This window comes from Tripterygium wilfordii, chromosome 21 (genome assembly GCF_013401445.1).
Source record: "Tripterygium wilfordii isolate XIE 37 chromosome 21, ASM1340144v1, whole genome shotgun sequence".
Classification (NCBI taxonomy): domain Eukaryota; kingdom Viridiplantae; phylum Streptophyta; class Magnoliopsida; order Celastrales; family Celastraceae; genus Tripterygium; species Tripterygium wilfordii.
Window position 1 is genome coordinate 7,095,785 of NC_052252.1, and position 22,633 is coordinate 7,118,417.

Here is a 22,633-nt window from a genome sequence, read left to right on the forward strand (position 1 = left end):
ATGCTTTAGGTAAAGACCCATAGTGCGGGAAGGAACATGCACTCCTTTGAGTTGTTTATCATTCCTTGGCAACAAAGCAACACTTGATTGTTATTTGTATCAGGATAGAAGGATTAATTTATATTAGACACCACATTTCAATTGAACTTTTCCAGCATGTGAAATTGATGGATAAGCTAAAGTATTATACTTAATTTTTGCAGCAGGTGAATCTCTTTCAGGCTGTTTGGTACTGTTTTCAATAGTCTTTTACATGAAGGAACTTGGAAGAACTCCCTTTGATGCCCCATCCTTTGGCAAAGAAATCACACATATAAGCGCCAGACGCTTAATCTCAAAGCCTGGGGACAGATTTCTACTTCCCATCTCAGAAGTAACCAATCTGGGTAAACTTAACTGGGGACAGACTTCTCCTGCAACGGACAGGATGGGGAATATTCAAAATGTACCTATACCTTACTCCCACAGATAAGCCTCACCATTCTCTTCTTTCCCTGATTTTTAAATGATTGACTTCTCATAGTACCCATAATTGCGCATCAATTCATGCCTGCCCGTTGTGCCTCTCTACAATGTCAAAAGTCAAACGAGAAGCCTCAAATTCAACAAAACCAAATTGAAGAGTGACCTCAACCGTCCGATTAAATCTAACGGCACAATCCGACACCAGTTCCTTAGGTGCGTTTGCATGAATATATATATATATATATTTAAAATGATATGTGTTCATAATTGTCTATAATCTAGGTGGCATGCTAACTCTAAATGGTCCTCACATTTTTTCTTATGCCACCTAGTTATGGTCCCTGTATTTTTCCCATTTCACTATGAACACATTATGGATGCATAAATTATACAAATGTAGTCCTTCCGTGTGTATATATATATATATATATATATATATATATATTCACTTCTCCCCCTCTCTCCTGGCTTTTTGTCTTCTACGAAACAAAAGAATTTCATGTGAACATAACAAAAATATGCAAAATTCATACGTGGCAATACGTAAATTCTATTTATATACTCCGAGTTTAGACAAACATACTGTGCCCACTATTCTCACCTCACATCATAACCGGCCTCGGTGGGTCCCAAATCCCAATACTCAACCAAAGCGCGGTTGCTACACTTCACTATTCTGATGCAGACATCCGATTCCTTACTTTTGTCATGATCATGGGTAATGACCCACATGCACCGTCAGATTAAAGGAGTCCATCATAATCAATGTACCCACCAACACAATAACAATTGCTCTCTTACGAGTCAGCAAAATGAAGAAAATTTGAAGTCCAACTGTTTAACTGCATACACGTTCCAGGCAGCACTCACTCGCTCATTCTCTCTCTAAAAAAAAGCGAAGAAAAAGCTTTGAACATAGAATGTGAAAACCAGCGAGAATATAGAGAGAATCCGAGACGAGCAGAGCTAAAATGCAATTACTTCTTCTCTCATGGCTTCTAATCATCTTTTGTTTGGCCTTCTCTTCTTCTTCGGCTCCACCTGGTTAGCAGCTCTCGCTTCAACTCTTTACTCCTTTTGTCCGAGTATTTTTTAATTTCGTTGCGGAATTTGATATGTACTTGTTTTACGAACTTATTAGGTTCTCAGAAGTGAAATTATCTTGGATAGTGATTAATTCTTGCCAATACGAGTGTCGATTTTTTTAAATGAGTGTTGTCTTGTCTTCGTAGGCTACTGTTTCTATTTTTGGTCGATGGAGCGATTCTTGTATTTACATAGATTTGAGATGTTCTGTTCAGCTTACATTTTGCATTGAAGTTAGTCAGTCATGGAGTTAATGTAGGAAGAGAACATAATTGATGTGAAGAGTGTGCTTCCTTATTAATACTTTTAATTGATCAGATTTGGATGAGATGAGACTGGTATGACGATTTAGATCTACTTGGTAGCTGGGAGACTGGACGAACTAGGGAACTTAAAAGGAAATGAGTTTTGAATTTAAAAGATAGTGAAGAAATATTTGGCATGTTTAGTCTCCCTTGGCTCAGGAATTAAATTGGCTGCTAATATATGTTGAAAACTAATTTTGACTATCTGAAGCTTGAAAAAAAAGTTATGTATCTTGTGGACTATAGCTATGTTAGGACATATAATATATTTTTGCTTTTTTTTAAACCAGTGCTTGTAGAGCATGATAGTTATATTGACCTTTTGCCATTTCAAAAACTGAATCAAGCTAGTAGAAAGTCTCTCTTCATTATGCAAACACTTAATCCGTTTGTGAATGAACAAAATACGCTGGAATAGTTTTGTATATACATGATGGTCTTGACGTCTTTTTTTGTGTGAATTAAGACATTTTTGGTTCCCAGTTGCTGCATATACAATAGAAGTTAAAATGATTGAATCGTCCAGCTTTAGATCTTGTTTCTTTTTAATGGAACTTAATTTGGGCTGCCCTCACAAGCTCTGTTCTCTTACTGCAGCGCCATGGGTTATGCGAATAAGTTGTGGGGCTCGAGAAAATGTAAAAACTCCACCAACAAATACTCTTTGGTTCAAGGATTTTGCTTATACAGGAGGGATTTTTACTAATGCTACACGCCCAAGTTACATCAGCCCCCCACTTAAAACACTTCGTTATTTCCCTATGTCTGGAGGGCCGGAAAATTGCTACAATATTAAGAGAGTGCCAAAAGGGCACTACTCAGTGAGAGTCTTTTTTGGACTGGTAGGACAGCCTAATTTTGACAACGAACCTCTGTTTGATGTCTCTGTTGAAGGCACCCAGATTTATTCATTAAAATCAGGTTGGACGAGCCAGGATGACCAAGTATTTACTGAAGCTTTTGTGTTTCTTACAGATGGCACTGCCTCTATCTGTTTCCATAGTACCGGTCATGGAGATCCAGCGATTCTTTCCGTTGAAATTCTTCAAATTGACAATAATGCATATAATTTTGGCCCGGAATGGGGTAGAGGCACAATCCTTAGAACAGCGATGAGACTTAGCAGTGGTGATGGAAAGCCAAAGTTTGACGTGGATTATAATGGAGATCCCTGGGGTGGAGATAGGTTTTGGAATCCTATTACAAGTTTTGGTCAGAATTCCGATCATCCTAGGTCTACTGAGAGTAGCATTAAAAACGCTTCAAATGCACCAAACTTCTATCCAGAAGCTCTTTATCAGACTGCCCTAGTTAGTACTGATTCTGAACCTGATTTAACATATACAATGGATGTGGATCCCAACAGAAATTACTCGATTTGGTTACACTTTGCTGAGATTGATGCTTCAGTAACTGATGTAGGCCAAAGGGTCTTTGACATCATCATAAATGGTGATACTGCATTCAAAGATGTAGACATTGTCAAAATGAGTGGTGATCGTTATACTGCTCTTGTGTTAAACACGACTGTTGCTGTTGATGGAAGGACTTTGACTATAAATTTGCACCCTAAAGTGGGCAGTCATGCCATTATCAATGCAATTGAGGTCTTTGAAATTATCATAGCTGAGTCCAAAACTTTACCAGAGGAAGGTATAAGTGAGACCATCTACTCCATGTTTATATGTTTATGTTTCTATATTGTATTTATCAAAATACTAAAATGAGGCTTCATAGCATGAGCATTTTTTCCTCAGTTGAATGTACTAGTTTGTTTATCCTTCTTCTTTTTCCTCTGTAGTTAGTGCTTTACAGACATTAAAGACGGCACTGGGGCTTCCTCTTCGGTTTGGATGGAATGGTGATCCATGTGTTCCCCAACAACATCCATGGAGTGGAGTAGATTGCCATTTGGACAGCACCAGAAGCAAATGGTTCATTGATGGACTGTAATTTCTTTATCTTTTGCCTCCTTTAAAGTTAATGTTAGAAGTTTAAACTGGTATATCTTGCACACAACATATGTGTGGAATAATTTTGGCATTTATTGTCATATGGTCAGTGGTCTTGACAACCAAGGTCTAAGAGGTTTATTGCCGAATGACATATCCAGACTACGTCACCTACAGAGCATGTAAGTTTCTTTATCATCTTCACTATGAATTGTAAGCTTGGGTGCTGGTTGATTTTGCTTTGACATGAAATTTGATCTAGAAGCATCACACATACTAACATATTCAATTCCAAGTGATAGAACCATGATAAAATACTGTATTACTTTCTCTCCAACTCTTCTTCTTTTTGGCCAACAAAGTAGTTAGACATTTAGTAAGTTCAAATCAATTATAATATCCAATGTTCTCATCTCTACATTTGTTTGATTTGGGTTTCTACAGAAACTTGAGTGGAAACAACATTCATGGGACTATTCCTTCTTCTCTTGGGACAATAGCTAGCTTAGAAGTGCTGTAAGTGTCACTCTTCTTTCAGATACTGTTAAATTTTATGGTTTTATAACATAATAAAGTTTCTGTAATTGATATCTTTTCATGATACAGCTTTCCACAATTTTATATTTCTTTCCTTGGACATACTCAGTATCTCTGACCTCTAATAAAGCACGATGCATAGTAATTTGCATCTTTACTCAAAATGGTGATTCCGAAGCATCTGTTGGATGTTTTTCAGCAATAACCGGATGCCACTAGTTTGTTGACATAAAAACTGTTCTCTACCCAACCTATAGTTGTGGCTCATCTATGCTTGAATTGAATTTGCTCCTTCCTCCACATGTACACAATCTATTTTTATGCATTTGTTATGCATTTAATGTATGATGATTAACTATATGTTTTAAGTACGTTGAGAGTAATTGTCCTTAAATTTAATTAGAGGACTTGTAAATAGGTGAAGGAACACTAATAAGCAGTCAACTTGCTACAAAGTATTAAGAATAAGAAGGTTCATGTAGGGATAAATAACACTTTTGGTCACCAAAAGATGGTGATTTTCACACTTTGGTTGACCAATTTGTAACTTTTTCCTTACGGTGGCTGAGTTGTGAAAGGATCTATCTTTCCGTGACCAAAAATGTTCTTTACTTATTCCTGTAGTAATGTCATCATGGCCTCAGGATTTCAAAAGAAAAATTGTTTTGCACTAAGAAGGAGTGAAGAATGGTCATACCGCCTAATTACTTAAAACTTTATGTTCAAAGTTGAATTGCTGTTTCAGTTGCTTATAGTTATTAGGAATAAAAATGTAGTTGGCTCATGTGCTTCTTGGTTGATGAAGTTTTACTTATCCTGTATTCAAAGTCTTTGATGGTCATTATTTAAAAGAAAATTAAAAAAAGAACAGCCATGATGTCCATTGCTTTGTAGAGTACATTCTAAGATAGTACCTATAGTATCACTAATGCATGCTGCATGACAGGGACCTCTCTTACAATTTATTTAATGGATCAATTCCTGAAAGCCTTGGGCAGTTGACATCATTACAAAGACTGTAAGTCCTTTAAACAGCTGATTAAACCATGAAATAGGGATATACAAATGAGGATTTGAAGATATATTGCATGGTTCAGGTATCTCAATGGAAACTCTTTGTCAGGAAGAGTCTCAGCTACACTAGGGGCAAGGCTTTTACATAGAGCTAGCTTCAAGTATGTTCTCATAAATGTTTGTTCGATAATCTTGCAGGCATTGAGGAAAATAAGTTAAATGTGTTATTGCATATTATTTTTTGCCACGTTTGAAATCAATCCTTACCGCAATATTTGTGCAGTTTTACTGATAATGCAGGTCTTTGTGGTATACCGGGACTCCCTACTTGTGGACCGCACCTTTCTCCTGGTGCAAAAGTTGGCATCGCATTTGGTGCCTCTGTGGCATTCCTACTCATTGTCATTTGCTCAATGTGTTGGTGGAAAAGACGGCAGAATATTCTCAGAACACAGCAGATTGCAGGTACCCATAATAATTTTAGCCAGTTAGAAAACAGCATGATTTGCCTTCGATAACTTTACCATTCCAAGGGTCCTTAGGTATTAACATCTTGACATTTCTCTGGTCTTCCATCGAATTTGAAATGTGTGCTCAACGAGTAATAGTTTCTTGTTCCACTATAATTTATTATCTGCCTCCTTGTGTCCTACAGCCAGAGGTGCTCCATATGCCAAAGCAAGAACCCAACTATCACATGATATCCAACTGACAAGGCATTATAATCATGGCCATGTTAAAACTGCTTCTGAAAATGGGCCGAGTTTACTATCATGATTATTTGACCAGTGCTCACAATCCTGCCAAGTTGCAGTTTACATGTTTCAGTACCCAGATTCTGATGTGTCCCGGAATGTGAAGTCTGCCCGATACCAGCACTTGGGCCAGGCTTTGTTGATCTCATTGAAGTGGGGTATTGCCAAATGTGCTCTTGTTCATTATCATAATTATGCTGGGCAAAGCTCAAAATTCCTCCAGAGTGGTTTCAACCTGATCAATTCCTCCTTGATGGCATCAATCCAGGAATCATATACGTTGCTTCAATGCATTTGTTCAATTATGGAGAAGAAATGTCGTGACAAATTTTAAAAACTAAGCATATGGAAAGAAAAAGAAAAAAAAAAAAACAGAGAGCAAATTATCCCTGCTTCCATCTCTTCTTCATCTTCTCATCCTTGTCTTGTCCCTTCCTTCAACTAGTGTAATATGTCCTTTGTGCCTTGACTCTACAAATGATATGTCTACTTGAAATACTAGGCTGATTCGCCACATAATTTTTCCTCTGTAATTACATGTCATTGTGCCATAACTGTAAAAGAAATAAAACAAAATGGCTATTGTACTTATCTTGTAGGCCTGGATAAGTGACTAGCAGAGCTCGTTCCAACTTCATGGTCCAGATGGATGCACAAACCCTGAGTTTTTGACCAAAATAGCACTTTGGGTGTAATTATATACCAGTATAACATTGATATAAAAGTTATTACCAAAATAGTACTTCACGCCAATTATATTGGCATGGGACTTTTTTTTTTAATCACGTCATTACAAAGGGCGTGATTGGATTTTATTCACATCAGTTATACTGGCATGGGACATCGTTTTTTTAATCACGTCATTGCAAAGGGCGTGATTGAATTTTTTTCAATTACACCGTTTGCAACGGCGTGATTAGTTTTGGTACACAATCATGCCATATGCTATGGTATGATTGTGAAATTTTGGCATAACAGATTTAGCTCTCTGTACTGTTACTTTCTTGTATGTAAATTGGAGAAAAGTTGCTTCAGAGGCCATTAGAGATAAGAGCCTGATGAAATTTTTTTGATTTGAAGTCACGCCATTGTGATTGGAGTCACTAACAACTTTTATTTAGTTACGTCAATCTTGGTGGTGTGACTATACAATGGCGTTTAGTGCATATAGGTCACTGAAAGCTACCCCGTTTGTAATTAGATCACTGAAAGAAAAAATTTCAAATTAGATCATTCAATGTTCTAAATTTAAATAATTAGGCCACTCTGATCCAATTTTGGTCAGTTGCTCACCGAAAATTGTTGACCTGTTTTTAAGTGCCACAATGGAATATAAAATTAAAATTAAAAATAACACCTGGATATTTGAATAAACAAAATGAATTAAAAGATGAAAAGAGGAGAAAATTTAAAGAAAAAAGAAGAAGAAAAAATCAAACTTGTTAGATCTGAATGTCTGGGAAGGAGTGCGATGAGGAGACTCGGAGATAGCAACGGCGGCAATTGATTTCATGGGTTGGATAGGCATGGGGACACCGAAGAGGATTCCGATGGCGATGTTGTAGAGGGAAGTGAAGATTAAAGTGGTGGATAGGTGCTGAGGGAATGAAGGTGCCGAGGTCGCCGACAGCCCCAGAGAGCTCGGACCAAACAAAGGTTCTGAGTCGGAGGTTATGGCGCCACCACTGCTGGCGGTGGAGGAGAGGAAGTGACTGGCCCATGATGCAGCAATTGGTTTGGTTTGGTGTAGTGAACGGACAACGAACTTTCATGGAGTTTTGCTCGTGGATTTCTCAATTTCCAGTGACCATTTCTTCTTTTTCAATCTATGTAGTCGAAATTCAAACCCAATTACTTGGGCTTGCAAGAATTGGTTAATTTTCTTTTCATTATTTTTATTTTATTTTTTTGTTGATAAATGCCACATTTCATTTTCGTTTTAATTTTTTAAAAAGCCACATCATTTTTTTATTTTTTAATATTCCACATGGCAATTTTATTTTATATTCCGACGAATTTATGACATGTCAGCAATTTCCGACATGAAATTGATCGGAATTTGACTGGAGTGACCTAATTGTTGCAATTCAGAACATTCAGTGACTTAATTTGAAATTTTTTTTCTTTCAATGACCTAATTGCAAACGGAAGTATCTTTCAGTGACCTATATGCATTAAACCCCTATACAATGTTTGTTGGTCACACTAATGACGTCATTCTTGTTAGTGTGATTGAACCAAAAACAATCACGCCGATCACGTTGGCGTGATTGTAAAAATTATACACTAATGACGTCAATTGTAACTATAACGGTATGGAATGTTAATTTGATAATTAATTTGAGGTTAGTGTTATATTGATATATATTTGTGTGAGGAGTGTTAATTTGGTAAAAAAAATCCACAAACCCAGCCCATTCTAGTCCTAGGTGAGTAGGTATGATTAGAAAGCACTGAAAAGAGTGCCGATTTGCAACAATAGCTTTTCCACACTGTCGTGTAGCAATAATTTTAAAGGACGGTCAAAATATCAAAGCAAAAATTACATCACGTGAACATGCGTCAGTCGGTAACAGCGAGTGTTAACCAACATGATTTGGTTGACAATGATTAGATTAGATATATATTTGTTCAAAATTCGATTATAATTGCAAACATAATCCTATGTGTTATTTAAAAAAAAAAAAAACAAGTAACAGGGAGTCTTCACTCCACTCACCACTCCTTTCAAACATTACCGACCCGTACAAATTTCCACTTTTACCTATCCACCCACCCACCATCACCACCAGTGGACCATCCATTTTCTGAACGAGTCAAACACGCCATCATCGTGACTCAGTCCCCTTGAAAACCCTACTCGGTCCTGTCCCCCGTACTGAGACACCTTCCTCTCTGCCTTCCACGTGGGGACGCTGACCACCCTCTCTCTGCAACCACAACAACGGCTACTTTCCACTCACTATCCGACACGCCACCCTCAAATCCTGCATACCTGAACCAATTTACAATCATTACCGCTATATTTTATATTATATTTCAATAAGAACAAATAAACAAAACTCTATAATGCTGCGCCGTACAGTAGTTATAGGGCATACGTCAGCACCAGCGCCAAGAGTAATCACATGATAACCCTACCAGTCTACCACAGGCAAGCGGCCGTTCTCACGTCTAATCAGACGGCGGCCTCTGCGTTTCCTTTGTAGGCCCCACTTTTTGGCACTCCCATTGCTTCTCGATCCACTCACATGTCAGCCTCCACTCAATAATCACCGTTGGATAATTTAAAATCTTAAAAATACTACAATCATATCATTCAACGGTGCAGAACCCGAATGGGGGAGACAGTGGCTCCGCACTCCCCGTTTCTTTATATATATGTATATATTTATTATAAATATAAAAGATAGCAGTCTTGCCGTCCAGCCGACGATTACGGAAGACTGCGTGGGTCCCGCCATTCTATTCCTTCTTCGCTTCTCCTTTCGATTAAAGCTTCAGCTTTCGCTTGCTGTTTTTTTTTTTCATGGCGTCCGCTGGGTCACGTGAGGGGCACTACAGGGGAGTGAGGAAGAGGCCGTGGGGTCGTTACGCAGCTGAAATACGTGACCCGTGGAAGAAGACGAGGGTGTGGTTGGGTACATTCGACACACCGGAAGAAGCTGCACTTGCATACGACGGAGCCGCTCTGTCTCTCCGTGGATCTAAAGCAAAGACCAACTTCCCGGCTCCTCCAACTGGGCTTTCTCTGGACCTCAATATCCCATCAGACCACCACCATCATCGTTGGGCGCCTCCGTCGGCCCAACGTCTCGGTCTCGGGGATTTTCTCCATACTGGTGTTCTTAAGGGCATGAACTTTACCGGCACCGAGCTTCCGTCATCGTCACGTGATGTTGCTGTTACCGTCGCGCCTACTATCCCAGAGAACGTCACGTTTGGTATTGTCCGACGTGGCCTGCCCGTTGATTTGAATGAGCCTCCACCGCTCTGGCTGTAAATGATTGCGCTAACTTAGCTTCTTTAAGTTATCAACCGGCGACGTTTTGTTCTAGCTTTAGGAAAACAAAAGGCAAAAAAAATGTAAAAGATCCGATCTTTATTTGAAGCTGAGAAAATGTGACTGTCGTGTATATATATGCTTAATGGTTATTTAGTTTTTCTCCAGTTCTTTCTTTCTATTGTTTTCGCTGTTATTGGTTTTGTACATTTCTCCGGTTGTAAATCCGGCGAACCTGAAATTGGCGTTTGGTATGCACGCGCGGGAAGGTGAGAGTGATGGTTTGTGGCGAGGGAAGGTATGAAAGTGTAAGCTATGTTACGGGAGTAAGCGAAGCAAGCGTGTGCATTTTGCATTCCTTTTTCAAATTTGGGTGGCAAGGGCTGTGCAGAGATCTGGTTCTGATAAAGTTAGCAGTGTACGATTTAGGTGAAAATATACCCACTCTCTACTCAATGCGCGTGTCGGCACATTCAATATAACTCCACGGGATCGAATCTCCAAAACAAAAATGATAACCTCCTATTGTTTGGTATCCAGTTATTTCCATCCTCGAGGGGTAGATATCCAGTTGCTATCTCGGCTGTGCTATCGGAGACTCTAGAGAAGTTGAAATAGGAGAGCACTCATCTTAAAGTGGGGTTGCTACTCGGATGTTTTTAAGTTTTCACAGTTATCGGTTCCACACTTAACTACCTAGCGTTTATCGTGGGCACGATAACTAATACAACAAATGAGCTATCGAGGTTGAGATACCGGATTAGGTGAATTTGTGGGCTCACATAATACATATGAAATCATGTGTATACGTACAATTCAACAGTTATGATAACTTTAATAACTGACTCCTAGGGTATTTGTTTTGCTGAAGAATTATTAAATTAATTCTTCAATTATTAAGCGGATGATGAGAGATTAACGTTGTTGACAAGACTCAAGAGTGACAGACTAATAGTAAAATATTTTGTATTGGAAAAGAAAATGGGTTGGGTGTGTTGGTCAGGGTTTCATTGTCAACTTTTTCGAAATCAACACATTATATTAATGGAAATGGAATTTCAATGCCTCACGCACTCACTAGTCACTTTCAAACAAACTAGTGTACACTGTACAGAAGAATATACACTCTACCGTACATACATTTAATTCTTAATATTCTTTGTTTGTCTGCGATTTTAGGCCTAACTTTTCAATCTTACCCTTTTCCGATTAATGCACACTAAGCATGCGTCTGTTTTTCCCGAGTCCGGGAATATTTTTGTAATATTAATTATTCAAAAAAATTTCAGAAAAAGAAAATAGAATTTCTTTTTATATATATATGTATATAATTGAATATTATATATATGTATGTATATATATAATCGAATATTAGCATCAGCAAGCATGAGTGGTGCAGTTGGCAGTTGCAGTGAGCCGGTCGTCATTTCCACGCTTTATTACAACGACTGATTTGACAAGCCAGAGTGGTCCGGGTCCACACTCATGGTCCCTGATCTGATTTTTCTTGTCTGCATGGGTTGATTACATGTATGTTTAAAAAATAAAATAAGAAATAGATAATCTTGAGATATAGCAGCACACGTAAATATATATATATATATATATTCTCTTCTCTGTGTTGTGGTTTTGATGGGAACCGCATGTCCTACGTACGTGGCAGCACAACCGGTTACCATCGTTCGAGACATGAATGGCCCTCACGAAGCGAATCTGTCGGCGGCAGAGGCGTCACGGCGGTCTAAACATTACCCACCAAGCAAACAAATCACCAAAAAAAATCCATAAAGTTAATGCTTTTTCGTCGTTGCAAGTCCGCCTTCAATGACGATCCAACCGAGACACTGATGCCACGCTCTTTGTTTAATATTAACGGCGCCGTTGGATTGTTGGATGACATATTTTGGAGTTTTTTTTTTTCCTAATATAACATTCAGAATTAATATTTCTCAATATAACACTACACATCATTCAGAATAGCGTATTATTTATAATTTTTTTATGATCAGGCCATCATTGATGACATGATTGATTTAGCATTTGGTTCACGCCATCACAAATGGTGTGAAACATTTCGATATTATTCACGCCTACGTCGTAGGTGTGATTCATAAATTTTGTTCATTCACATAAATTGGAGTGGCGTGAATGAACAAAATAAAAAAAAAATTTAAAAACAACTTGTCATAAATTTAACTCAACAATCCATATCCAACAAAATACATAAAATAATCATCCTTTAATCCAACATAAACAAACCATCATCAGGGACACAGTAAAAATAAACACATAAATTGTCCTATGATTCAAGCAAAGACAAATATCATATAGTCCTGTGCCTACTCCATGCGGCGGGAGTAGTTGATGGACTAACCTCATCACGCGTCAATTGGGATGGATGCATAGTAAAGTCAGTTGCACGGGGAATGTGACCACGTCGATGTAATGGACCTACAGGATATCTACCAACGTGCTGGGGCGTAGCTTCAACATCAGGGCCTATACCCTCTTCAAATCAATGTCCCACACCAGCCTCGTCTAGAATGTCGCGACAATTTCCCACCCAATTATTTGTAATGACAGTAGTAGAGTCATTAAATGTATCACGTAAAGCAGCATTAGAATAAACTAAATATTATTTAAGTTATACATATATATTTATGTATATATATGTATATATATACATATATATGTGTGTGTATATATAAGGCTTAGTTGGTGTGACTATTTAAAATTCGACACATTTTGACACTATTCACACCACTATCGGTGGCATGAATGGATCACGCCATCACAAATGGCATGATCGTATAAAAATTGTAAAGAACACGCCATTCTGAATGACGTGTAGTGTTATGTTGGGAAGTAATTTCATCCCAGTGTTATATTGGGAAATATTATTTCTAACAGTGTTATATTGAAAAAAAACTTCATATTATGGGTCCACTTGACATTCCAGGTGCAAGCCCAGTAGTCCTAACCACACCGAACCCTCAAAAATTTATTAGGAAGTGTGTCTCGGACTCTCGATGAGGTTGTATCAAACCGATTAACGCTCTGGGAAAAAGCATCAGGGAGCTGCTACCGAAGGAGTTCAAGTCATGAGGAGCGCTATCAAAAATTGATGTTGGGGAAATTATTAAAAGTTGACAGGGATCCAAGGAAATTTATAACATTACACTTATTTAATTGATGACACTGTTTATTGAAATTAGCTGATTAGGTATATAGGTTTATCAAGAGTTGAGAGTCTTGAGACAACCTTACAAAGCAATATGGACATGGTTACACACTTGCACAGTTGCACCCGTGAAGAAGAATATGAGACGAAGCGGTTCATCAATTAGGCAAGCAAAAATGGCACTCGCACAAGAAAACAGTGAAGACTTAAACGACGACTTAGCCAATTAGGGCCTTAGGCAGTACAATTAGTCCTTAACCGTAGGGCCTTATGTATATAAAATATTTTTTTATTTAGGTGACTAAGTGTATATTTAAGCATGAATTTGTATGTAACTGTATATAAATGTATTTTTTATTTACTTATGCATAAGTTATATTTTTTTTACTAAAAATTCTGGGGACTACACTTTTTGTATGTAACTATATATAAATGTATTTTTAACACGTTAAACATTTTTGTTAATAAATCTCACCTCATCTCATCACAATTTACAACTAATTTTGGAACATGCTTCATGAACGACCGTTGTACTAGTGGATGTCATCGTCATGATAATCAAGGTTGTATATATCGATATTCGTGATCATCATCATGAGCCGTCAGGGACGGTTGAGACGGAGGACATATTTGTATTGACTGAGTCTTTCAGCTTACCAAAGTGATTGGGTCCTAACTTTTTCTTAATTTAGGCACAAAAATCAAAAAGTGTCCTTTTTCAGAAAAGAAAAAAGGAGATGGCAATACCGCTCAGAAAATAAAAGCTTGTGAAACAATGGGCTGACAACTGACAAGCCATTCTTGGCCTGATTTAATTAATGATAATAACATGGGCTGACAGGAAATTATAGTAATTTTTTTTTGATGGAAAGGAAATTATGGTATTGATTTGATGATAACATGTATTATTACCACACACAACAATTACTTGGAGTTATAAAGATAGTGTGTACCCCCTATGACGAATTTGGATCCCCGCCCGTTTGACGAAAAAAAAAAACATGTATTATTACTAAAACAACTCAGAATACATAATACAAAAGTCTCATTTTCAAATCTGGTGTCACGAAGATTATTTGTCATGAAACTTCCTATCTCCCACAGATATTTCTCCATACACAATCATCATCATAAATGCTATATTTTTTCCCTCTCCCATTTATGTGAGAGCAGATAGTGATTTGTTTTCTAAGAGGAGGGGAAAAGTTTAATACTACAATAAATGATGACTGAAAAAAGGCACGATAAAACTGACGGCAGTGACGACTCAGTCGAACGACGACAGCGGCACGGGTGGATAGATAAAGGAAGAAGGGAGAGAGAGAGGAGGAAGCAGAATGCGGGATACGAGTTACGACCGACGGAGATTAGCGTGTTTTCTATTTTAGAAAACATATTTTTATTGTTTTCTATTTTCTAATGATTTTCCTTTTCTGTGTTTTCTAAAACGTTCAACCAAACACGTTTTCAATAACGTTTTCTATTTTTCAGAAATTAAAAACAGAAAACAATTAGAAAACATGTAAACCAAACGCACTCTCAATTACTCTGTTTGATTTTGGTCTAAGTGTATCTAAACCCAACCATCAATTCTAAACAAGCATGAAGGTATTTGTCCCAGGTTCCAGTTCCTAGGAAGTGAACATCACACATACACATCTTTATCCAAATAAGTTTTGCAATTGTTGTATATGATCTATTATTAACAACTTCTCATCCTTTTTTTATTACCTCATTTTACAAAATTTACGCGCATGCCTCACGGATTTTCTGCATCACTTGAACTGGCACGTACCTCCAAATTGAGTTCCTCTGGTACTTCCTCAACTATCCTCCATCTGTTAATCAATTGCCCATATATCATGTTTAGCTCGAAATCTCAAATATATGATTTCAAAATCGACAAATAGCGTTCAAACAAATTTAATACCTCTCAAGAACAAACTTTCCCTCCTTGTATTTCTGGTGCTTGTCTTGTGCTGCTACCTACACGACATTATCAAAATGTAAAACTTTTGCTGTTGACCAAGACTTGTCTAACATCATCGGGCAGATTCTGGGCTTAAATATCTAGCAATAAGTACTTTAGAGTATCCACATCAGATTACCTAAACATGGATCTACTTTTCACGCAGCAGCACAACATGGAAAGGATGGAGTACACGTGAATATCAATTAAACCAAAGGATGAACCTCATATACACAAATGACTTATTTGGACGGTGATATTTAGCTGCTTAAAAAGACGAAGAATCCTCATCGGGGATATTCCATCCTGCTTATCAAGTTGATGAGGGGGAGGGAATGGGAACGAGGATCCCCACTTTACATGAAATCAGCATTAGCAGGATTTATCTGGATATGACGGTCAATGAGGGGTGAATATGAAATTATTAGGAAACATCTTCCCACACACACTGCTCCCTCGGCATTTCTAGAATGTTCTCATCTAACAGCAGATAACATTACTAAGCTGAGAATTTAGACCAAAAAAGCGACAACAGTAACTGTTACCTCCCTAAAACGATGTGATTTATTATGCCCGAAGAATTCTACGACCATCACATTTTCTCCTTCACTCTATTTTCAAAAAATGACGAGTTCCCTTCTTCATTATGATAATGATAATAACTTCATCAAGAAAACAAATGCCCAAAAACGGTCAGTATAAGCTTGATATCCAGAAGGTGTACACATTATACCAAAGAAGCAAACAGCAGGTAAGATAAACCGGTAAGTTAACATTGAACTCTGAAAGGAACCCGAGACAAGATCATCATCTACAAAACGTCAAGACGGCCTCTATTTTGTTATAATTATTCAGTTTAGCTCACTAAAACAGCAAAAAAAAAGGAAAAAAAAAACACCTAAAAAAGGTCCACTTAGAACAAGTTATCCATAGATCTTTTGCCTTTGCTAGCGATCCATCATGAAAGTTCAGTACCACTTGCTTATCTCATCAAAACAAAAGGATAGGAAACATACATATTTCCAACCAAGAAGTTGTCCACAACAGCAGCATAATATATCTTCCACAGTATGCATTCCAGAAAGCATTATCCTCTCCTCTTGTTGTCCAAACATAACATTCACCCTAAAAAAAATAATATTGTTAAGGCAATATAAATACATCAATATGCACTCAGATTTCATCATGATGCATGTAACGGAATAACTTTTGTCAATTTTTTTTGATTGAACTTTTGTCACTTTTTTATGGGCATGGTTTTCAAGACTTGACGATACCAAGAAGATTATAGAGAAATTCTGAATGCAAATTCTCACGAACAACAAGAAGATAAGAATTAAATCATATCTAACGCTTATGCAACCCCCCAACCCCAACTTGAATTAAGAGAAAAATCAAAGCAATAGTCAGCGGAAACAAAAAGGGAAGTCGGCAAACAATTTTGCTCAATGGCTTCATATCTAATTTGTTGAGAAAAACTATACAGAATCTCAAAATAGAGACCAAAATGGATCACATGTTACAAAAGAAGCTATGAAAACTAACAATTGCGGGGAAAAGAAAAAAAAAACCTTACACTTTGTTGAAGAGAAATGCTCTCCCTTTACGGCAAGTGAAAGACTGATAACAAATAGCAACCAATCAAAGTCAATATATTGAATTGATTCATGCTACAGACTACCATAAGAAAATTTTTCAGAAGAATGCTTTGGAAGAAAACTTAAAAATTCATGCTAACATTGAACTTTTTGGAAGATTAAATCATGATTCATATACAGCAAAAGTAAAACATATACTTCACAAGTAAAAACATATACAGCAACAAAAATGATGTCAACATATTTGGAGTTTCACCATGGTTCTAATTCTGCTAAGGGCATCCCAAACACCCAATCCCTAGGCAGCAGAAGCATGTATATCAAAAGCACTTATACCAAACTGAAAATATAGGTACTTAATTACAAATGAACCGTTTTTGAAGAAAGTTGTTCAGGTATTTAACAATACTGTTGCTAGCATCCTATTTATCCCTGAACTCCAGAAAAACAAAATACTTGAGCTAGTTTGCCGACACCTTCAGCGATCACATATATGAATGCATAAGGACCAAAATAATCTTCGCGAATACCGACCAACTGAATTTTGTACGTCGGGAATTTTTTTAGCGAATTCATGAATATATTAAAACAATCAGCCTCTGTCCTGGAATCAATAACCAAGTGGCATATAAGCAAAAGTAGAGACGCCAAAAAGCTTAGCGATTATCTGTTACCACCTCTTTGATAGCTACCTTTCACCTTTCATTGCATTATTCAACACTAATTTCAAAACATTTAGTGCCCGTCAAAACCCTAAACCCCAAATGAAAAAACAATCCCAATCCAACTCTTTTCTATTTTCTCCTCTCAAAACAAAAGAGGAATTGTAGGCAAATTAAACAAACTCCACATATGAAAAAACAATCAACACGAAATTTGATTCAGAAATCAAACCGCTAATAACAAGAATAGAACAAGAGAGTGTTTGGAGAAGAAACATACTCGCGAAAGAATATCGTCAGCGTGGGCGAGAGCGCTATCGCAGAATCTACATCTATAACACCTGCCTTCGACTTCTACCAGAAACAGCCTCCCCATCTGGATTTTCGAGCGTCCTCTCGACCTTTGCTTGCTATCTCACGCTTCCAACAAGGGCTCGATGAACAGAGTAAGAAAAAGATGGGCAAAACGCAGAGTTTTCGTTTCAACTACCGGATACTGGCTATTCCCGGTGGGCTCCATCGGTTGGCTTTTCGTGGTTTCTTACGAAGTTGTGACGTCGTAACAGTAACGAATTATTTCTCTCTCTTTCTTCCCTGGGTTGACAGAGCACACTAATAGATATCTACTCATTAGCGTCACGTACACTCATAATCCGGCATGAAATTGACCGGAATTGAGTCGGGGGTAAGCATGCATGATAGAAGGAGGAACTGAGTTCTCCAAGATCGTAGGGAAGGAGGAAGTCCTCCCTACCAAAGCAAGGAGATCAGCAACAGTATTTCCTTCTCTTCTAACATGATAGAAAGAAAAGTTTAACAACATCCCTATTCTTCTAATTTCATCAATAGTTAAACCAAAAGGAGCTAGAACAGTTGAGGAAGATCTAATGGCCTGAATCACAGCCAAGGAGTCGCCTTCAATGATCACTCTCATGTAATTAGTGAGTCTAGCAAGTTGGGTACCAAATAAGAAGGCCTGGGCCTCTGCCTCCACACAGCTTCTAGCAAGTACTTGTTTGAAAGCTGAGCAAGAAACTTTTCCACGTGCGTCTCTGAGAATAACCCCTATACCCACAGGAGTAAGACCATCAATCCAAGATGCATCCACATTTACTTTAATAGTTCCATCCACTGGGGCTGACATGTTGGTAATAGGAGCAGAAATGGGAGCATGTTCTTCCTAGCTCGTGGGCCAAGTTAACATCTTGTTGTGACAAAATCCGAGTCTCATGTATCCGACCATTTCGAGCCATCCAAATATGATATGCAACTGTGAGGAAGCATCCCAACTCATCCACAGATAGTGTATTGCACAGTTGGTGTATGGAATCAATTGTCGGGTCATGAAATTTCCTACCCAGTCTGTTATTATCCCAAATGGGTCTGGTCCACTGACATTGTATGAAAAGATGAGTAAGGGATTCAGAACCGGACCCACATAGGGGGCAAAGAGGTTCAATGGGGAGCCCACGTTGAATTAGTCGCTCTCGCGTGGGGAGGCCATTCTGAAGCATTCTCCATCCAAAAGTTTTAACTCTATTCGGAGCTTTAATTTGCCAGAGCTTCAGCCATAAGTTGGAGGTCTGATTCGGGGAGATAGTGCCGTCAGTATAGATGGCTCCACTTGCAATTAGGTACGCGGATCGGACAGAAAAGAGCCCCGAAGAGTTAAACAGCCAGAAGAAGGAGTCTCTAGCCGTGATATTGTGAAGGGGAATGGCAGCAATATTGTTCACCAAATCTTCAGAAAAAAATATTCTTCAGCAGTTGCAAGTTCCATGCACGACTATCTTGGAAAATCAAATTATACACATACATATTAGAGACGTTCTCATTAGTAGGGCCCTCCAAATAACCTGTTTCAGTAGGAAACCATGGGTCTTTAACAACACGTATAGATCCACCGTCACCAATTCTGCACCGCAGGCCTTTTCTCAGAGTATCTCTAGAGGAGAGAATGCTTGACCATACATAAGAAGGGTTGGGACCCCGAGTGGCTTCAAGAAAGGAGCAGTTACTCAATTTTACATATTTTCCGGTCAATCACCTATGGTGATATTTAAAACTAATTTCAGTCTTGATGACGTATCAATCGATAGAACTGATGTCAAAAGTTATCCTCGGTACTGATGGGGATGACAAGCACATAAGAACATTGAGGACTCTGAGGGTATGCTCGAGGACCTCTCTGACATTCAACTCTGTAAGCTATCAAAGGATAATGCTCTGTGCTCGAAGTTCTCTCCAACAATTGATATAATACAGGAGTGCAAAAGTTGTTATTATCTTTACCTATAGTGAGGGGTCCCTTAAGTGAGTTAAGACGAGTTCTAGTTTTGGTAGAAGTAAATCTCATATCCCTGATCGTAGGCAAATTTACAGGAAAATGAATCTTATCATGATTACTAAGTGAAGTTGATCTCCTTTTGAACTCTTGGTTTTCTTATGATGTTTGTTCATCACATATTGTAGAGGAGGAATATTCGTTATTACACCTAGGTGGCCTCTCCATCTTTTTGAGATGCTCTCTCCTTGGATATCCTGTCTTATGTCGACTCTTCAAATCTTTTCTTCAGTGGTTGTCCTCGGTTCTGCCTTCGTCGGTACCCGAGGATGTTGTCTAGACTTCTGGAATCCGATTTTACATGTCATGTGTCAAGATCTTAATGGATGTTATTTTGGTATTATCAACCTAAATTGCAAATGCCCCATCTTTTAGTGGTTTATTTGGACTTTACCCCTTATAATCTATCTGTCCCAAAAAAAATTGGGATAAATAGCAATAAGTCCCTCAAAATAAAGTTATTTTCCAATAGGTGTACTCACATTTGTTTTATGGAAAAATTAAGGACAAGTCCCTTATTGGAAAGTTTTGTTCCAATAAGAATATTCTTAAAAATTTTATTCCATAAACTTCATATAGTTTGAACAAATGTTCCCAAAAGTCATAATATATGGTTTTATTATCTAAAATACCTTCATCTTCATCATCAAACATGACACATACCTTCTGCACATGATTCATCTCTGTTCTTTGTCGGAAGCTTCGTCTCCACCCCTCATGGCTTATTTGAGAGTGCTATAGCATTTTTTAGTCATTTTTCATCCCGATTTTTGTTGTATTCGAACTAGATCTACTCATGCTCACCGCAAGACCTGTAGATCTTGTTGTCTTCATCATCAAACATGATACATACCTTCTGCACATGATTCATCTCTGTTCTCTGTCGGAAGCTTCGTCTCCACCCCTCATGGCTTATTTGAGAGTGCTATAGCATTTTTTAGTCATTTTTCATCCCGATTTTTATTGTATTCGAACTAGATCTACTCATGCTCACATCAAGACCTGTAGATCTTGTTGTTTTTTGTGGATCTGTTATCACATTATTATTTTCAACGGTTTCTGTGGTGATTTTCGTTATTTTTTTTAATCTAATTTGGGATATACAGTCTAACATGCAGTCCAAATAGTGCACCTGGTCAAAACTAGCTCAGAAAACAAAAGGATGGGTCACCGATTGCCAAAACCCAGCATCGACAGGCCCATAGGCGACTAAATGGCCCTTGGACATCCAAGCCCCTAGGCGATTGAGCCCATGGACGGCCAAAACTTATAGACGATTGAGCATACGAATTATGCTAGCCTCAGGTATAAACGCTCAACCCAATTCTACTCTTCCAACTCATTCTCATGCATGCACTCGGCCAGGGAAAGATCCACTAACACTATGTTTGGTTCACCAATTCTGGCCGGAACGGAATGATGTATTCCCGTGGAGAGAGAAATTCCCGTGTTTGTTGTACAATATACAAGGGAATGGAATGATGTATTCTGGCTAACTTGGGAATTTAGCTTTCCTCCCTTAGACTTAGGAACCACCAATTCCAGGCAAATAGGAATTGTGTTTTAGTCGTGAAAAGACAAAAAAGACCCTTGTATTTAGTCATTCAAATATAAATGAGGATTGTTTAGTCATTTAATCATTATTCCTATTCTCATTCCATGCTGAATCATTACATCCAAACGTAGGAAAGTCATATTCCTTGGGGAATTTCTTGACTAACCAAACATAGGAATGCAAGTAATTTTTGTTCCCATTCCCGTTCCCATTCATGTTCCCCTTCTCATTCTCGTTTCTGCTCTTGTTCCCGTGTTGAATCAAACATAGTGTAAGAGTGTGTTTGGATTGAGGGATTTGGGGGGAAGGGAAGGGAAGGGAAGAAAAGAGGGTTAAAGAGAAGGGAAAAGAAAGGGAATGAAAAATACTTTCCCTCTCACATGTTTGGAAGGATATAAAAAGAAATGGAAGAAAATTAGTTTAATTTATTAATTTATCCTTATTTTTATGTTAAAGTGTTATGTACAAGGGATGAAATAGATTTTTAACTTATAAATAACTTAAATAGTCATCCATTCCCTCCAAATGACTTCATTTTGGGGAGGAAGAATGTTGACAAAAATTTAATGAAATCTTCCTCCCAAATCCCTTCAAATCGCTCCCTTAATCTTTTTATAAACTATCAAAACAAGAAAATTAGAAGGAAATCACATTTCCCTTCTCTTCCCTTCCCCCAAATCTCTCAATCCAAACACACTCTATGAGATCAGGAGACATGTGCCCATGAATTATGAAAACTTTTTACTATATATATGTATTAGTCTACATAATAGCCAAAGCTTGTTAGTTATGCGAGGCACCCGGTTTCAATTCTTATCACAACTTTATATCTTATATTTAAAATTATTTAACATATATATTTTTTAACAGAATTCTAATATTCTATAATAAAAATACATATCAAATTATTAAAAGAAATACATATCAAATTGAATTTGAATAGAATAAAATAAAATAAAAAAGATAAAATAAAGAATATAGGTCAACTTGAGAGATGCTTTGCTATTATATTCTAAAGTTCGGGAGTTTCATTTTTGACAGTGATCTGTTTGTAATGTCTTCTCTTTATAGATGACTAAATTAATTGTTCTATGTTGGGTGAGATACGATAACCCATAATCATTAAAACTAGTGATTGTAAAATATGTTTTTTTAAATTTTTAAATTTTGCTTGTTCTCTTAGTAAAATATAATAATGTATATTGTT

At 37.6% G+C, this 22,633-nt stretch overlaps 3 protein-coding genes across 3 annotated transcripts; 2 read left to right on the top strand and 1 right to left on the bottom strand.

Annotated features, from left to right (window-relative positions):
- The first annotated feature begins 1,323 nt into the window (after positions 1-1,323).
- Positions 1,324-6,702, top strand: LOC119987892 (receptor-like protein 4). Its single transcript, XM_038832800.1, has 9 exons — positions 1,324-1,509; positions 2,454-3,509; positions 3,658-3,805; positions 3,919-3,990; positions 4,253-4,324; positions 5,292-5,363; positions 5,443-5,520; positions 5,643-5,824; positions 6,015-6,702. The coding sequence occupies exons 1-9, from the start codon at positions 1,437-1,439 to the stop codon at positions 6,134-6,136; spliced, it is 1,875 nt and encodes a 624-aa protein (XP_038688728.1). The 5' UTR covers positions 1,324-1,436; the 3' UTR covers positions 6,137-6,702.
- Positions 6,703-9,548: 2,846 nt separating this feature from the next.
- On the top strand, positions 9,549-10,281 carry LOC119990196 (ethylene-responsive transcription factor 12-like). Its single transcript, XM_038836068.1, has one exon. It carries the CDS (start codon positions 9,644-9,646, stop codon positions 10,115-10,117), a length of 474 nt encoding a protein of 157 aa, XP_038691996.1. The 5' UTR covers positions 9,549-9,643; the 3' UTR covers positions 10,118-10,281.
- A 4,540-nt stretch (positions 10,282-14,821) lies between these two features.
- LOC119988511 (protein yippee-like At5g53940) lies at positions 14,822-17,978 on the bottom strand. The gene is made up of 5 exons (XM_038833570.1): positions 17,808-17,978; positions 16,844-16,887; positions 16,284-16,392; positions 15,229-15,284; positions 14,822-15,136 (listed from the first exon to the last, which is right to left on the bottom strand). The coding sequence occupies exons 1-5, from the start codon at positions 17,901-17,903 to the stop codon at positions 15,058-15,060; spliced, it is 384 nt and encodes a 127-aa protein (XP_038689498.1). The 5' UTR covers positions 17,904-17,978; the 3' UTR covers positions 14,822-15,057.
- Positions 17,979-22,633: the final 4,655 nt, after the last annotated feature.

What these genes read in the sequence shown, in the direction of transcription:
- LOC119987892 (XM_038832800.1), top strand. Translation starts at nt 1,437, where the DNA reads ATGCAATTACTTCTTCTCTCATGGCTTCTAATCATCTTTTGTTTGGCC. An exon ending in AAATGGTTCATTGATGGACT is followed by an intron (nt 3,806 to 3,918) that starts GTAATTTCTTTA and finishes TCATATGGTCAG; the next exon opens with TGGTCTTGACAACCAAGGTC. An exon ending in TTACATAGAGCTAGCTTCAA is followed by an intron (nt 5,521 to 5,642) that starts GTATGTTCTCAT and finishes ATATTTGTGCAG; the next exon opens with TTTTACTGATAATGCAGGTC.
- LOC119990196 (XM_038836068.1), top strand. Translation starts at nt 9,644, where the DNA reads ATGGCGTCCGCTGGGTCACGTGAGGGGCACTACAGGGGAGTGAGGAAG.
- LOC119988511 (XM_038833570.1), bottom strand. Translation starts at nt 17,903, where the DNA reads ATGGGGAGGCTGTTTCTGGTAGAAGTCGAAGGCAGGTGTTATAGATGT. An exon ending in CTGACGATATTCTTTCGCGA is followed by an intron (nt 16,888 to 17,807) that starts GTATGTTTCTTC and finishes ATTTGTTATCAG; the next exon opens with TCTTTCACTTGCCGTAAAGG. An exon ending in GGAAAGTTTGTTCTTGAGAG is followed by an intron (nt 15,137 to 15,228) that starts GTATTAAATTTG and finishes ATTGATTAACAG; the next exon opens with ATGGAGGATAGTTGAGGAAG.